Below are 16,668 nucleotides of genomic sequence, written 5' to 3' on the forward strand. Positions count from 1 at the left end.
TGTGCCCATTGGGTGTTCATCTTGTTCCTGTGAGTTGTAAGAATTGTGTACCTGCAATTTCCTTTTAAGTGGCCACCAGGGGGCAAACTTGCATTCTTAGTTGCTTAACCAGCATGTTCTTTCTGGTTGTTGGGTCTAGACTAGAGCCATGGGTACAGTGCAGTTAGAATCACCTAGAGAGCTTGATGAAAGTTCAAATTTCTAGCACATTTTGGTTTAGCTAGTCTACAGTAGGGCCTTGGGGTCTGTATTTTTAACACAGCCCCTGAATGATTCTATTGTATCTGATCTACACTCAGGCACTTGGCAACTATTCGTCAAGACGATTCACAAATATAAAATCTGTATAATTTTTTTTAAATTTTATATCTTTAAAATCAAATGAATTTGTTTTTAAAATACAATTATGAAATATATTTTATAAATTAGAAGAAGATATCAGAAACGGTATAAGAAAAAATAAATTTAACTACAAATAAATCTTTTAAAACTTCATAGGAAGAAAAAAACAAAATTGATAAACATACACAATGAAAAACTGTTTGCCTTGCTTATTATGGATAACTATGATTAACCTTAATATATATACAAGGATCTTAAAAATCAATACGAAAAAGGCAAAGACCCCCCCCCCCCAAATTACCTGAAGTCTGTGAGCTGGAAATTCACAAAGGAGGAAGCAATAATGACAGAATGAAAACAATGAGGTATCATTTTCTAGTTATTATTGTCAGAGATTTAAAAAACCACTCAGTATTGGAGAGGCGTAGGGATACAGACACCCTCCTACTCTGCCGGCAGGGGCTGTATGTTTATTTAACATGTCTGGAAAGCCGTATGAATCAGTACTCCTTCAAATGTTCACATCTTGTCAGTTATCTCATTCTAGGAGTCTGTGCTAAGAAAACCACAGAAACGATCAATAATAAATATCCTGAAAGTAAGAGATAAATATGTAAATGATGGCACAGCTGGATGAGAGACTCTTAAATAATCATTAGAGTAATTTTAAAGGAATATTTAGTTATTTATTTATTTTAAAATATTTGTTGAGTTCCTGCAGTGTACCAGACATGGTTCTAGGTATTGACAACGTAACTGTAAACAGGTGACAAAGGAGCGTGTACATGACATAACCATCATTGAAAAGTAGTACACAGTGTGATCCAAACCTGGGTTGCCCACATCAGTCATTGTAAGGAAACCTTTATACTGGTTAAAAACATATTCCCAGCCTTCTTCCTTCGCAGTTCTGACTGGGGCAGGAGCAAGGGATCTGTATTTTTAATAAGCTCTCCAAGAGATTTTACGATTGGTAGATTTTGGCAATTATTAGTCTGTAAAGGAGCCTAACTTAATTTTTTGAAGTGTATACTGATAAAAGTGACTACAAGGAAAAGCATCAAAATCTTGGCTGTACTTTGTTCCAAGTATCGGGGCTACAGGGGATTTTATATTTTTCAAAGTCCTGCAGTTATATACTACTATGACACAAATACATATTTTATGTTGTCCTTCTACTGTGTCAAAATGAAAATCATAAAAACATAATTCAAAATTACATATTTTAACTACAATATAAAGACTAAACAAAAGGAAAATACTATATAACACAATTTTATGTATTTCAATATGAAAATCTTTAGACATTACTGCACTGGAAGTTAAGAGAAAAGTATTTATATGGCTGCATCAATATTTAGAGCCCCATTGTGATTTTTTTAAAAAAACAAATATTGAGCAGTTCTTGGAAATGTTCTGAAAAAAACAATATACATTTAACCATCAATTTATATGAAAGTTGCATTCCTGGAAAAGTCACTGTATATTTTAATCACATAAAAAATGTTTACCGCATGGAAGATGGGTTCTAGCCTTAGATAATTACAAACAGCTTTCTCGGTCCCATGAAAATCTCTCAGGGCAAAGGGACACATCTTCATCTTGCATCATTATCCCACACACTGGAATATTTAAAACCTGCCCCAAGGTCTGTCCCACTCGCTAAATTTTAGTAGGCTTCCCTGTTAAATCATGTCATCATCATGACAACCAAAATACCTCCCAAAGAACTTCCCAGGTGCCACCTAATGGAAGATATCGTCCCTCATTTAGAACCAGAAATCTAAAGCTTCTATCAGATAATAACCTACGTTTATGTGACACATTTTTCCACAACAGTATCCCCAACGCGATGCCATATACAACATACTGGCTGGATTAAGGAATGTATGAATAAGTGAGTTAAAATGAAGCATGAATTACAATCACCCCCTGAGTTGTAATCTTGAGTTCAGTGGTTCAAAGTCAGACAGACTTACCTCTAAATCCTTGCCCCAGATTATATTAGCTCTTTGACTTAAGTCAGCTTAACATGACTTCGGTCTCAAATTCCTCATCTGAAAATTGGTTATGATGAGAGTAGGGGACTTCTGAGGTTTAAATGAAACACAGCACATGAAGCTCACAGGAATCTTGACACTCAGCAGTCATTTAGCAACATGCTCTGGATGTTTCTATCCCGTCCATCCTGTCCCCATTCCCTTGAAGGTGCAGGGAGACTTGGATGCTCTCAGGCTCATTTTTACACTTGGGGTGGAGGTGGGTCATGGACCTCTGCTTTCTCTTCAAGGACTTAAGCAATTTGATTGCCTCGAAATAGCAAATAGGGCTCTAGCTTTCTGGTCATGGAAAGTTTTTCATTGGAGTAGTGTTTCTTCCACCCTCCAAATGTGTAAACGTATAAAAGAGTTTTGAAGTTTCATATTCTTAGCAGGGCTTAAATAATATTGTAATCAGAGACTCTCCAAAGTAGAATCAATCTGAAAAATTAATGAAGGCCCAGGCTCCCTCTATGAAAGGTAAAATCATAATAAAGCAATAACAATAAACAGCTTCATGCATTTAAAACTGAAAGAAATTCTAAGAAAATTTCTAAGAGACTGAATATGAACTGAATATACAATATGGATTAAATAAAATTTCCCTTAAGAGAAATCTGTTACATTAAGGATTGTCTTTTAAGGTGGGTAGGTGCGCGCGCGCGCGCGCACACACACACACACACACACACACACTCTTACATTACTTTGGTAACTTGAAAGATGAGTTTAAGTTTTTGCAGCTCAATAATGTTTGAAAAATATTTACTGAACTGCGTACCCCAGTCAAGACAGTTACTTTCTAAGAAAGAGATTCCCTAACTCACCTGTTTATTCTTGTTATGTTTTTTTTCTGACATCTAATTTAAATCTGTTTCTAACAATATGCCTGTTTCTTCTTGCTTTGACTGCATGGAAAAGGAAAACACTTGGTCCCACGTGGGGGGCTTTGACCCAGATGCCCCACGTGGCAAGTGGAGGAGACCCACGAAACGAGAGGGTTTCTTTGTTAGAGTTTCCGTCTTTCCCCGGCATTGATTACTTTAAGTGGCTTCAAAATAGCATTCCCATTTCTAGAGCAGAGTCAGTAAACACCTGGAAGAATCAGACTTAGCCTGTGGTTGTGCCTGGCATACACACTGATTTGGATCCTTTTTCATAATCACAGAATAATTAATTTTCCTTTGATTAATATAAACAACTTTAACAGAAAATCCATTTCCAGTGGCTGCTTGCCAACAAGCCCTGTTGTGTGATTCATTGAGTTCTTGGTTGAGAAACAGGATAAAGTTCTCCATTCTGCTTGTTTTCACCTATTGCATGTGTTGTGTCATGTGTTCCATTTTTGGCCCATCTTCCCAGGGAGGACGGTCCTGGAAAGAAACAAGGTGCTAATGTTCTAACAAGCCTGTTAATTTTGCTTTTCTCTCTACGGTAGGAGAACGCAGTAATCAGTGCCCCTCTGGGTTTTCCTTAGACTCCTTTGGACCCTTTTGTGCTGGTAAGTGCAGGAATAAATAATGCATTTTTATTTTTATCAAAATGTTAAGGGCACCATTTAATGGATGTTTACTGTCATTTTGCTAGATGTTGAATAATCACAGCAGTCCTATGAATGTCCCATTTTACCGGTGAGGATTTGAGAGGTGAAGAAGTTGAGTGCCTGTGATCACTCAGCCGTCAAGTGGCAGAGCTAGATTTGAATTTAAGGTGGACACAAAGCCCGTGCTCCTTCGATTTGGTCACAGTCAAGTGTGTCAGGGATTGTGATCAAGTACAGGGGCGGAGTGAACACAGGGACAAAACACTGGACTCCGTGGCCACTTGATTGCCATGAATGTGAAACAGCAATAATTCAACTCCACCTAAGTCAACTAACCCTAGAATTGCTCAGTCACAGGATAAGGCTGGACTGCGGGCGGAGGACTAATGACTGCACCTCCCTGTCCCATCCAAGTGCCAGCCAAGAGAGCCGCAGATAAGTAAACAGCTCAGTAAATGGCTGGAGGGGCTCAAGTTTGCATACACAGTGCTTTTCTTTCACTGGTAGGCAGTGTAATGTGGTGTAGTGGTAAAAGGATGGTCTTTAGAAACTACACCACCCAGGTTCAAATCCCAGCTCTGCCGATAATGACCCCTGTGCCCCTGAGCAATTTATTTAACCTCTTTGTTTCTCAGTTTTATCATGCAAAATGAGGATAGCAATTAAAAAAAAAAAAAAAAACCTATCTCCTGGGGATGTTGTGAGGAATGAGTTAACATAGGTAAAAAGCACTTAGATCACCATAAATGGTCATTGTATCTTAGCTATATCATCATTGTTTTAGAATTACTCTAACCATCTATTCACTATCAGAGATAATTTGTGGACCCAAAATTAATTTTTATTTAGTGTTTGCATTTTGTGGTACTTGGAACATTACCTGTTGCATTTGATTCATCCATTGGCCTCTATAAGCAATTCTTTTCACCATCTTTAATAACCTCCAGAAAGTAGAAGTTCTGCACACTAATTGGGTTTTTTTGTTTGTTTGTTTCTTCTCTCAGATGAAGACGAGTGTGCGGCAGGGAATCCCTGCTCCCATGTCTGTCATAATGCCGTGGGAACCTACTATTGCTCCTGCCCGAAAGGCCTCACCATAGCTGCGGACGGAAGAACTTGTCAAGGTAGTCACAGAGCTGAGTCTCAGCAACACACTTACGCGGTGGGAGTGGTGATCTCTGACCCAGGAAAAGCAGGGTAGACCAGTGCTCTCCTTTCTTCCACTTTCTGCCTCCACCTTCATTAGCTTGAAAAAAAGAAAAAGGAGGGAATTCTGCTCAAACACAACCTTCATATTGGGGCCCTCTGTGGACAGGGACGCCTGTAGTGACTCGCTCAATCCCCGCATCACAATGAAGAGAGGCAGGCAGGTCTCTTACCACCATACTCATTCTACAGGGATAAAAGTAAGGAAGAAAGAGGTTATAAAGAATTTAAGTAAATTACACAATCCTGGTAGCACTTTGGAAACATGAAAAAAAAGACTTTTCTATCAGATTCTAGGTATGCTTCAAAGTTAGAAGTTGTATAAGAGTCTAGTTTTATAAATAAATTAAAAATGATGAAAAGAAGAAAGGATTTCTCCCTCTATGCCCAAAGAGATCCTCTTCTCAATGCAAAAGAGAGAGAGAGGGAGTGGGGGGGCCTAGGAAGGCACAGGAGTAACGTTTATGGAATGTCTCGTGTGGACTGGGACCCTTGTGTACACTGGGCCCCTTGTGTACACTATTTCCTTCCATTCTCGGCAACAGTGCCAAGAGACAGATACTACCATCCTCATTTTACAGATCAGGAAGCTGAGATGTCAGAAAGGAGAAGTAACTTTTTAAAGCCACCCAATTTATAGTGGTCTGATGGACGGCTCCATCTGTGACGATACCACACTGCGCTGCTGGGAGCCTGGCAGCTACTTAGCCCACCTGAAATGACTCGCCCCCCAAATTCTGCGTTCTTGCTCTTGTGTCTTCTTGCTTTTCTTATCCCCCCTTCACAGCAAGTTCCCAGGTTGCTTTTCCTCAGCTCACCTTAGTTGAGTGACTCACTTTGTTGCAGATATTGACGAGTGTGCGCTGGGGGGACACATCTGCCACGCTGGTCAGGACTGTGACAACACCATCGGGTCTTACCGCTGCGTGGTCCGCTGCGGAATCGGCTTTCGAAGAACCAGTGACGGGCTGAGTTGTCGAGGTATGCAGACGGAAGCCCTTGGTTAATTTCACCATGCTAAGAATTAAAAGCCCTGCTTTTTGAATCATTTAGAGTCAACTCTGGTAGATTGAGCTTCTCAGTAGGTTGTTTCGATGTAATATTCCGCGGCTGTTTTAAGTATTTGTAACATAGTATTTGTAACAAGTTTGAATAAGACTTGCCTGTTATATTTGAGAGCGATCATACAGCATGACTGTAATAGAATCTGTTTCATAAAACTCCATTATGTAAGATTATTGAATATTTAGTGCAGGACTTTATTAATAGACTTTATCTTTAGAGCAGTTTTAGATTCACAGGAAATCTGAGTAGAAGGTAAAGAGATTTCCCCTATTCTCCCTGCCCCAACTCATGCATCATCTCCCAGACTGTCCGCGTCCTGCGCCAGAGTGGAACATTTCTGATGGAGGATAAACTACATTGACACATCATTACCACCCAAACTCCACTGTTTACATTAGGACTCACTCTGGATGTTGCACCTTCTGTAGGTTTTGACCACTGAATAACGACATGTATCCTCCATCATAGTATCAGACAGAACAGTGTCCCTGCCCTGAGACTCTTCTGTGCTTCACCTAGTCACCCCTCCCTTCCCCAGCCTCTGGCAACTACGGACCCCTTTATTGTCTCTCTATCTTTACCTCTTCCAGAATGCTTTTCTAGTTGGAAGTATGCAGTATGGGGCCCTTTCAGATTGGCTTCTTTCACGTAGTAATATGCATGTAAGTTTCCTCCATGTCTTTTCGTGGGTTGATAGCTCATTTCTTTTTAGTGCTGAAAAATAATCCATTGTATAAATGGACCGCAGTTTACTTATCCATTCACCTGCTGAAGGACATCTTGGCACTTGCAAGTTTTAGCAGTTATGAATAAAGCTCCTTACCAGGATTTTCCATAAGAAGAAACAGTGGATACAAACCCAATTCCTATCAATTAGTAGAAAGAATGAATGAATTGTGGTACATTTATTACCATGAACCAGTGTGCTGCCATTATAAAGATTGGAATGAAGCCTGTTTGGCTTGGAGGAATTTCCATGAGGTGTTGTTCAGTGAGAACAGTAAGATGTAGGAAAGTATGTGTAACCCGTGTAGAAAAGATTATGTCAGTGGAAAACAAACAATAACCAAAGAAAAGGGAAATAGAGCCATATATTTAGAAAGAGACATAGGTGTACATAGAAAAGATACGCTATTATTTATACTAGATTGTTAATGTAGGTTGGCTTTGGTGGACAAGAAGGGTAAACAGTGATAAGGGAAGCCAAGATAAAAGAAGAAAAAACTGCTCTAAGAAAACCTTTCATAAGTATATGATCACGTTTGTGCATTTGTATGAACAATGTACCAATTTTGAAAGATTAAATTCGAAGATTTGAAATAGAGGACAAGTACAAAATACAACATGGGAAATCTTGAACCTGGGAATGTAAGGTGAGAACATGGAGAACCTAAACTAGGGTGATTGTTCTTTTGAGGGTCGGAATAGAACAGAAGTGGCAGGATCCTGAGGTGAGTGTAGACCTCTGAGAGGGATTTTGTTAGGATAGGAAGGACTCGATTATGTCTACAGAGTTAGGGGAAAGATGACAGTAAGGAAGAAGGGCTTTAAAAATACCTAAGAGGAGGGAGTGATCGCTGGACCAGTCCTCATCTTGGCGAGGAAGGAGGAGACGGGCTGCAGAGATCAAAAGCTCAAAGAGGACTTTTTCTTTATTGGGAGAAGTGATCTCTTCTTCTGGGACTGGAAGGAAGGAGAGGGGAGAAGGTATAAAACACAGGCAAGTGCATATGAGCTTGGGAGTTCCTATCTGCACTTTTTTTTTTTACTGAGCTATGACCCAGGTGGTGTTCACGAAGATTAATTTGACAGTGACTACAGATGAGGAGAAAAGCTAAAGCTGCTGCAATCATTTGAGCCCAAGATTATAAAGACCTGCATCAGGCTAGTAGCAGCAAAAATTGGGAGGAAAGGTCAAACTGCAGAAGATACTGCCGAAGACCTTAGCTCCCTCCTGTCCCCATCTTCAGTACTCCAATCTGTCAGCAACTTTCCAGGGCTGAAATTTCCTATAAACAGGAGTGGGAGGCATACAGTAAGTAAAATATTTAAAGCAGAGAAGTGTTGCATCGACAGAGTTCTGAATCTCCAGTGAACGTCTACTTGGAGCAGTGTTACAGAGAGAAACCTTCTCCAGCAGTTAATTCTGTCAATTATCAAGCAGGTCACTTGAGAGCAATTGGATTGGATTCATTTTAGGGAAGATCTTAAACATGATAATGATCACAGATCACTAAAATGTTAAACACTTGGGATAAGTTAACCCAAATTTTCTAGTAGCCTGAAATGAATGTTTTATTTTACAGATATTAATGAATGTCAGGAATCCAACCCCTGTCACCACCGCTGTTTCAATGCCATAGGAAGTTTTCACTGTGGATGTGAACCTGGGTATCAGCTCAAAGGCAGAAAATGTCTGGGTAAGGAAAGGGCTTTGAAGTCAAAGCAGTGACATCTTTGTAACTTCTTAATGGTGTCTAATCCATGTCCTGGGCTGGATTTATAAATAGGACACCTGCCAGCTTCCTGGATGTGATCCATGCAAAACCAACATGGAAGCAAACAGTATAGTTTACAGGTTTCATTTTCTAATTACGTGACCTTTTTTTTTTAACATTTCCCCTAGTATATTACCAAATCTTTTCACAAAATCATAAAATATATATACATGAAGTTATTTATAGTACACATATAATTTTTATTTTTCTAGGAGGCCGGAGTGGTTGGTATGGCTACCCGCTCTGTGAAATAGTATTTTGTTTTTCATTTTTATCATTATGTTTTAAAATAAAGTGTGTTACATACCCTGATGGATTTGAACCCTTTAACCTTGTACTATGATTATATAACCAGCATCTGTATTCGTTTATAACATCCTTAAAATCCAAAGGTATAATTTTTATGGAAAAGTGGAAGAACTCCCTTTCTCAATCTGCATTACCTTCATTCTTTTATGAAGATGTAAATGAGTGTAGACAGAACGTATGCCGGCCAGATCAGCACTGCAAGAACACCCGTGGTGGCTATAAATGCATTGACCTTTGTCCAAACGGAATGACCAAGGCAGAAAATGGAACCTGCATTGGTGAGTGTCTGGCTGTTTCAGTGACTGAGATCCGTTTACCATCAACAAGCCAAGTAAGGTATCCATTCTGAAATGATCAGAGGAAATTTACTCTAACAAGGAACTGTCTTTTTCCACAGGTTTTTTTGCTCCCAACTTCTACTGTGGTTGACCTCTGGGATCTCAGGGTCACGGCTCCCCCAGGAAATGAAAGCTCATCAGAAAGACTTAGGGCCATTTTGAGCTCCCATCAGTTACACAAGTGGTTCATATAATTTAATACCCACATGAGTAGTAATATCTCACATAATTTCTAATGTGAAATTTAGCATAGATGTTAAGAATTTCATTGGAGGGGTTAAAAAATTATGCTTGTAGAGTTTTAGTAAAAGTTCAAAATACAATTATTTTAAAACTACATATTCTTTAGCTGGCAAATCACTGACCAGGCAATAAAGTAAATTCTGTTTCTCCCTAGGTTTTTCCTTTATGTGCCTTTTCGGTACCAGTCTGCCATAGTTAGCAGAACTGTGAGCTGCATGATTTACAGAAATAAAACTGATAGCATTCTTGCTCTCATGTCCTTATAGTCGACTGGGCTAGATCACTCCCCTCACCAAAACTAAAAAAAAAAAAGAAAGAAAGAAAGAAAGAAAAAAAAGATACAAGGCAGGTTGAAATACCATAAAAGAGGAACAAATAAAATTGTACAAGAGTGCTCGAAAGAGTGATCTTACCTAATAAGAGTGACTATCAGAGTTTTTATAGACGTGACCACATTTAAATATAGCCTTGAATGGAATGTAAATAAGAGGAGGTGGGAGAAAAAGCAAAGAAGCCCCGTATGAGGGGGAAAGAGCTGGACTACGAGATAGGTAACAGGTTAAAATTCGTCCTCCCTACTTGACAGCCATCTGGCCTTGAACAAGTCTTAAGATGACACAGAAATTTGAGTTTAAGGTTTTCATTTTAAAAATGGGACATTTTAAGAATTTCATACTGAAATATTTATTAATAAGTTTGCAATATGTCTTGGATTTATTTTAAAATAGTATCTGAGTGAGGGGAGGGGGTAGATCTAAATGACAGTGTACTGAGCACCTGACACTGACGGAGGTACATGGACGTTTAGTATGCTTTAAAAAAAAACGGGGGGTAGAGAGTTGTACTATCAGATTTGAAAGACTCTTTTCAACAATATTAATACAGACAAATATTTTTCTTAACTCCTAAGACTAGTAGCCAACTCAGAGCATCATATGAAGTTATGTGCAACTGTACGTTTTTTTAAGAATATTGACTCTGTCATTATGTATAAGATTAACTAGAAATGAGATCATCTGAAAGATCCAAAGACTAAGAAGCTACAGGAAGAATTTAGCTGAGTGCAAATGGAGTGTGGGGCCATCTGGGTTTGTTAGAAGGAAGTATAATTACTTGGAAACTGAGGGAATAAGTACAAGATAACTGACGTTTGCTGCCTGGTTGTCTGTTGTTATAAATAAGGGAGTAATGGTAAGACACCTGGGACTTGCTGAGTTTAAAGTTCTAGTAAAACATGGCAATGGAGATGACCAGCTAGGAGCTGGAAATTTGGGACTATGGGTAAGACACAATGTGATACTAAATGTGCTCTAAATGCACATCAGCAAGCTCACTAGAGTCGCTGGTATAAAAAAGATGGCCAAAGCAGGAGGGATATAGAGGAGGGAGGAAAAAGCTAGAACAAAACTCTTTCCATAGTACGAAGCAGGAGGAGGAAAAGGAGCCAGTTAAATGAGTGCCTGGGCTGGGACTTGAACCCAGGTTTTCTGACTCCAGGTCCCAACCACATGGTGAGAAGTGCAACATTCTAAACAATTAAAATGTTTATTTTAAATATGATGACTAGGTTTTGAAAGAGAAAATGTTACTGCTTTTTATTGCCTCCATGTCCGTAGATATTGATGAGTGTAAAGATGGGACCCATCAGTGCAGATATAACCAGATATGTGAGAATACGAGAGGCAGCTATCGCTGTGTGTGTCCAAGAGGTTACCGGTCTCAAGGAGTTGGAAGACCCTGTATGGGTAAGTCCACAGGAACTCTCGTTGAGGAATAAAGCTGCTGACACAGTCACGCAGCCTTACCAACTTGATTAGGACCACTCTACCCTCAAATGCATTCTTGCTACAATTAGAAGGTTTGTAAGTTGCTTTAAGTTACTCGTTACCCAATTTGAATTACTTCTTAGAGACTTCATATTGAGTTCAATCTATGCTGACATTTCAAGTGATGATAATAACCACACAGAGTGCTTACTATACACTATATGTTAATCAAAGGGAAGTTCTGATGTAATTGCCATGACAATTATGAAAAGATTATCTCATTGATTCTCTCTCTGTACACATGATATAAATGATTGCATAGAAACATTTTATTTATAAAGTTTACCTGTATGGACTATGAAGGTTTAGTTATGAGGGATTAAAATGTGAACACTGTTTAAGTGAATTGACAGTTACTACTGTACCGTGTATTTAGTGCTTACCATACGGCATTGCCTGCGCCAAGAATCTCACTTAATTCTCCCAATTCCCTAATTGTTTCCATCTTACTTATACTTGAATATAAAGTAAGTCAGGTAAAGACAATAGAAAATATCTGTAAGCAAGTAAGGATATTTTTTAAATTAATACATTCACAATGAAAAAAATGACCTATAAAGTTATATTCCTCCTCAGAACATTTACCTGCAGCAAAAAAAAAAACAAAACTGTGTGAGCTTTTAAATACTGGCTTCTGGTTTGCATGCTATTACACTTTTAAAATCAGATGTCTTGGTTGTCTATTTAATTCTTTATAGCAAATTCTTCCATAAAGACATAGATCTGTCTTTAGTCCCTAGCATAGTACTTTGCACATAGCAAATGTTTAAAGTGATACCATTATTAGAAACTCTTAATATAAATGTTTTAATATCAGAAATGCTTATCATTTTAGTCTTCTATTTAGATATCATAATTTATATATAATTTAACATCTTGATCAGTCATTACAGTGACCTAGCAGAATGAAATGTGTGTATTTGTTCACTAATTTGAATGAAAGCTGAATGTCAGGAACTGGGCTGGGGGCTGAACCAGTGAAGTGAATCAGCCATTGATTGCCTGAAAGGGATTGAAAATGTGAACTTTAACTTTTGCCAACTGAAATAATTTTTAAAGCAAAATTTACTACTTTCACTCTGCTTATTCATGTTTTCTTTCATGTCACTGTGGTAATGAGGTAAAGAATCTGGTTTTCATCTCTAGTTTTTATTCACTTTTCCAATGCACAGGAAGAGTTGTGAGTACAAACTCTGTGTTGACCTAGAAATACAAAGGAAAATAACTTTAATTTTTGAAATTTGTGACTTTATCTTACTAAGAAATGATTGTGTCTTCATTTCCTTTTTAATTTTTTTGTTAAGAAAGTGCACTTGGCATGGTTATTCATTAAAATTATTGATTCAAAAGAGACAAGTGAAAATAAAACTGTTTTCAGATGCAGGAATATTGGTACAGCTACAACTTGTAATTATATGAAAGATCAGAAGTACTAGTGATTAATGTTATGATTAAATGCAAACGAGAGATGGGATTGCATTCTCTCCTCCGCCAACAAAATTAAGATCTGTATTAGCTTTGTACTCCAGTTTTTCTGGATTCAAGACCACATTTTCCATTACAGCCCTGTATGTTTCGACTGTACGTATGAAGCAACCTTTAGGGAGAGTCTTTCTACACATTCATAGCTGAGTGATGAATGCTTTCTCAAAAGTTCAGAACAGTTGAGAAGTGACTTGGGAGGGTAACATAATGTCTTCAGTTTGTTCCACAGACTGATTCTTTATCCCTGTGTTTTCTGTGTGTGTGTGTATGTGTTTTTTTTTTTCTCTTTTTTATGTATCATGGCACACGAGCAGACATTAATGAATGTGAACAAGTGCCTAAGCCTTGTGCATATCAGTGCTCCAACACCCCTGGCAGCTTCGAGTGTACCTGTCCACCAGCACAGCATTTATTAGGGGACGGGAAATCTTGCGCTGGACTGGAGAGGCTGCCAAATCACGGCACTCAGTACAGTAGCTCTAACCCTGCCCGGTTCTCCCCCGTGAGGAACAGCTATCAACCTCGGCCGCATTACAGGCAGTACTCACATCTCTACAGCTCCTACTCAGAGTATAGAAACCGCAGAACATCTCTCTCCAGGACTAGAAGGACTGTTAGGAAAACTTGCCCTGAAGGCTCTGAGGCAACCCATGACACATGTGTAGGTAAATGTCAGCGGTACCACATTTCCCGTCTGCGGGCTCACTTATGGACCAGGGTCTAAGCGTATGTACGGCACCTGTGAGCATCTGGGTGCAGTGAACCACATCTGTCCTCAAGTCTGGCATGGCTCAGAGTTTTAAGACATTGACTCTGGCACCTAAAAACTATTATGGATTTTATCAAATAAATGATATATTTGTATGTGGGCATTCTGCCAATATAATATTCTATATTGGCAGTTTCTCTTTTTCGATCGCCCTGTAAGTGGGACTAAATTTAATGCCATAGAGAAATAAAATTCAGTGGCATCCAGAAGGTAGTTTTTTAAAATGAGAATATGCATATGGCCCATAATATATACTGTCATTATTGCTTTATCTGATGGATGCTGTAGCAGTGGTTTGAAAGTGTTTGTTGCTTGTTCTGTATGACAACCAACAGTGCCGTGACTATTGTCCCACAGTCCCTGTGGACCTTCTCCATTGGATTATCTTGTATATATGTAAGCCACTGAAAAGATGTGAGCTGGATCCAAAATAACTTGTTTCCATTGTTCTAAAATACATGCTTTCAGTATCTTTATCTAAACTCACAAATCTGTAACTTAATTTGTTTGCAAAAGTGAAGTGTAATTTCCAGCTCAAGGACTGAGACCTTGTTTTCAGTTGAGTTGCAGGCATGATCATCTGTCATTCATTTAATTCCATTTCCTGTGAGTATCCAGTTTGTATGTCACTGAGCTACGCACCAAGGGGAATAAGCAAACGAGGACTAGCCCCACAATTGGTTAGAAGAAATGAGACAGCGAGGAGGGAGGCAAGAAGGGAGGAAGAAATTGTTTAAATTTGAAGACCCCTATCCCAACCTCATGTTCTTGCATTTTTCCTAAGTATTCTATGCTTTGCTTATTCTCTCCCAGATATGCTCTTTTAAACATTTTTTTTAAATGCCTTCTGGAGGAAAGGAAATAGCTTGGCGGTAGAGTACATGCTTAATATGCACGAGATCCTGGGTTCAATCCCCAATACCATCCTTAAAAAAATACCTTCAATTTTCCTTCAATTTGACGTTCAACTGTCATCATCTCTTTTTCTGCCCTTCTCCAAGCCCTCCCCCCCGCATCATCTTTTTACACGTGCTTTCTCAGTCATGCTTAGGTGGACCCAGCTTCTTGTATCACCTCTACTTAGCCGGACCCTCAAACCTTCTGGATCCTTACACTTTAACCTTTGTTCTTTAGGTCCTTATGTTCCCAGACCTTTTCTGTTAAATGTCTTGACGTACCTGAAGCTTAATATGATGCATATGGAATCCTCTCCGTGATCAGCTTCCTAGAACTTTAGACAGCGCTAGTTGCTTTTGCTCCTTGAACTTCAAGCATTAATGGATTTGTTAACAGCTCTCTGCATTTTGTCCCATACGGTCAAATACGACTTAATTACTAAACCTCTGGACTTCACTATCCTTGGAGTATATCAAACATCACTCTCAGCCTGCTCCAAACCATTCTTACTGGTTTTTTCCATTGGTAATTTTTTGTGCCCACAGTTGTTACCTCTTTCCACTATTCTTTTATTGATGGAATTAACATCTGACATTTTGTCCTTCAGTTTCTTCCAAATAGTCATTCCCACGAAAGGGTTTTCATCTTCTATTAACATCTGAGTCCCTGCCCTCATCTTCTTCTCTTCTGCCTTTATTTTCATGCACCAGAAATCTTTATGCTATGATAAATGAATGAAACTACATTCCTCACACCATATACCATTTAGTTGACGTCTTCTAAATCATCTGAAGGAAGGTCCAAGTCATTTTAAGGAAGTGTCCCTGATTGATAATCAGTTCTCCGTTTCTTTATCACTGTCTATGCCCTGTAGTTTCATCATAGTAGTCTTATGCTTTCTGTGTCTTTTGTTTCTATTATACTAATATGTTTATATGAATTACTTTCCCTAAACCATCTGCAGTGTGAGGCAGCTACTATTTCAGAATGAGGACCAATATTGAAGACAATCTAAAGTAAACTTTATAACTAGCCTATTACTGGATATTTGAGTTTTATTGGGGGCAATTAATAGGCTTAGATGTTTAGAAATATTTCTTAAAATATGGTAGTTTATGGTGTTTGGTACTAATAAAGAAATTTACACTAAGACTGCAGACAGCTTTGGAATTACAGAATGAGCAACTTGCAATAAACACCAAATGCCTTTAATTAACCATCTGGAATGAATAACTTACAAAAGATTCAAATTAACACTATGAAATCTTGTGAGACTTGGGCTAAAATTTCACTTTTTAGGGAATTCCAAAGCCTCCCAGGAAAAGGGAATGTTGCATTGCTCCCGGACACAGAAATCACCCTTGGGGACACTTTAAAATTCATACTCTGGAACGTGCAGCGTTGACTACTTGGAATTCAACATCATTTACATTTCTGTTATTATATTATTATTTCCTCTGGTTAAAGCGGATAATAGAGAAAAAGTAAAAATAACTCACCCGAATTCTGGGATGAATGCTTTGGTTACTGAAAATGGGGCAAAAACAATAGTAAATTTTTGATGAGTGTTTGTGATTAACAGATTTTGAATCATTGCAATTATATTCTGAGCACATGCAACATATGCAGAGTGGACAGGGCGCTTTGCTCTGCGTTGTCTCCCAGTTTTCAGTTTGTCTTCTCTTTACTTCCAGCCCACAGCACTCCTGCTCCCGTGTCATACCCATTCTCCTCTTCCTCCTTCCACTGGTTGGCAGATTTTAATATTAGTCAAAGCCAAGCTATTGGGACAAGAAATCTGAGACCTCTCAAGTCCCCCTGATCAAGTATCAATTAATTTTTAACTGTTCCCGCTCTCCTTTTTATTGCTGTTTTCTTAGTTTTGTTTAATTGTAGCAGATAGCTAGCTGTTTATAAAATGTTTTCTCCTATATTACCTGACTTGAACCTTCCAACAAAGCTGTGAGGGAGAGTCTATCAATAACTCCTTTTGGCAGAAGAATCAACTGAGATCTTGAGACACTAAGTGTCTGGCCCAAGGTCACACAGCCCCTGTGTGTATGTAGTCACCATTAGTATTGCACTTGTGAAGTTTGATGACTATTCAT

At 38.6% G+C, this 16,668-nt stretch overlaps 1 protein-coding gene across 4 annotated transcripts in view; it reads left to right on the forward strand.

The window, feature by feature from the left end:
* HMCN1 (hemicentin 1) overlaps window positions 1-16,668 on the forward strand; it is a 399,863-nt gene that overhangs the window by 370,776 nt on the left and 12,419 nt on the right. For 3 of the 4 annotated variants that reach the window (XM_074351799.1, XM_074351800.1, XM_074351802.1), the window contains 7 exons: window positions 3,820-3,882; window positions 4,929-5,048; window positions 5,977-6,111; window positions 8,502-8,615; window positions 9,155-9,280; window positions 11,200-11,328; window positions 13,209-13,559. In XM_074351799.1, the coding sequence (XP_074207900.1) occupies window positions 3,820-3,882; window positions 4,929-5,048; window positions 5,977-6,111; window positions 8,502-8,615; window positions 9,155-9,280; window positions 11,200-11,328; window positions 13,209-13,559 (1,038 nt within the window). The remainder of the gene's footprint in view (window positions 1-3,819; window positions 3,883-4,928; window positions 5,049-5,976; window positions 6,112-8,501; window positions 8,616-9,154; window positions 9,281-11,199; window positions 11,329-13,208; window positions 13,560-16,668) is intronic. The other variant, XM_074351801.1, reaches the window with a different exon arrangement.

The sequence above is a fragment of the Camelus bactrianus genome, chromosome 23, assembly GCF_048773025.1.
Source record: "Camelus bactrianus isolate YW-2024 breed Bactrian camel chromosome 23, ASM4877302v1, whole genome shotgun sequence".
Classification (NCBI taxonomy): Eukaryota; Metazoa; Chordata; class Mammalia; order Artiodactyla; family Camelidae; genus Camelus; species Camelus bactrianus.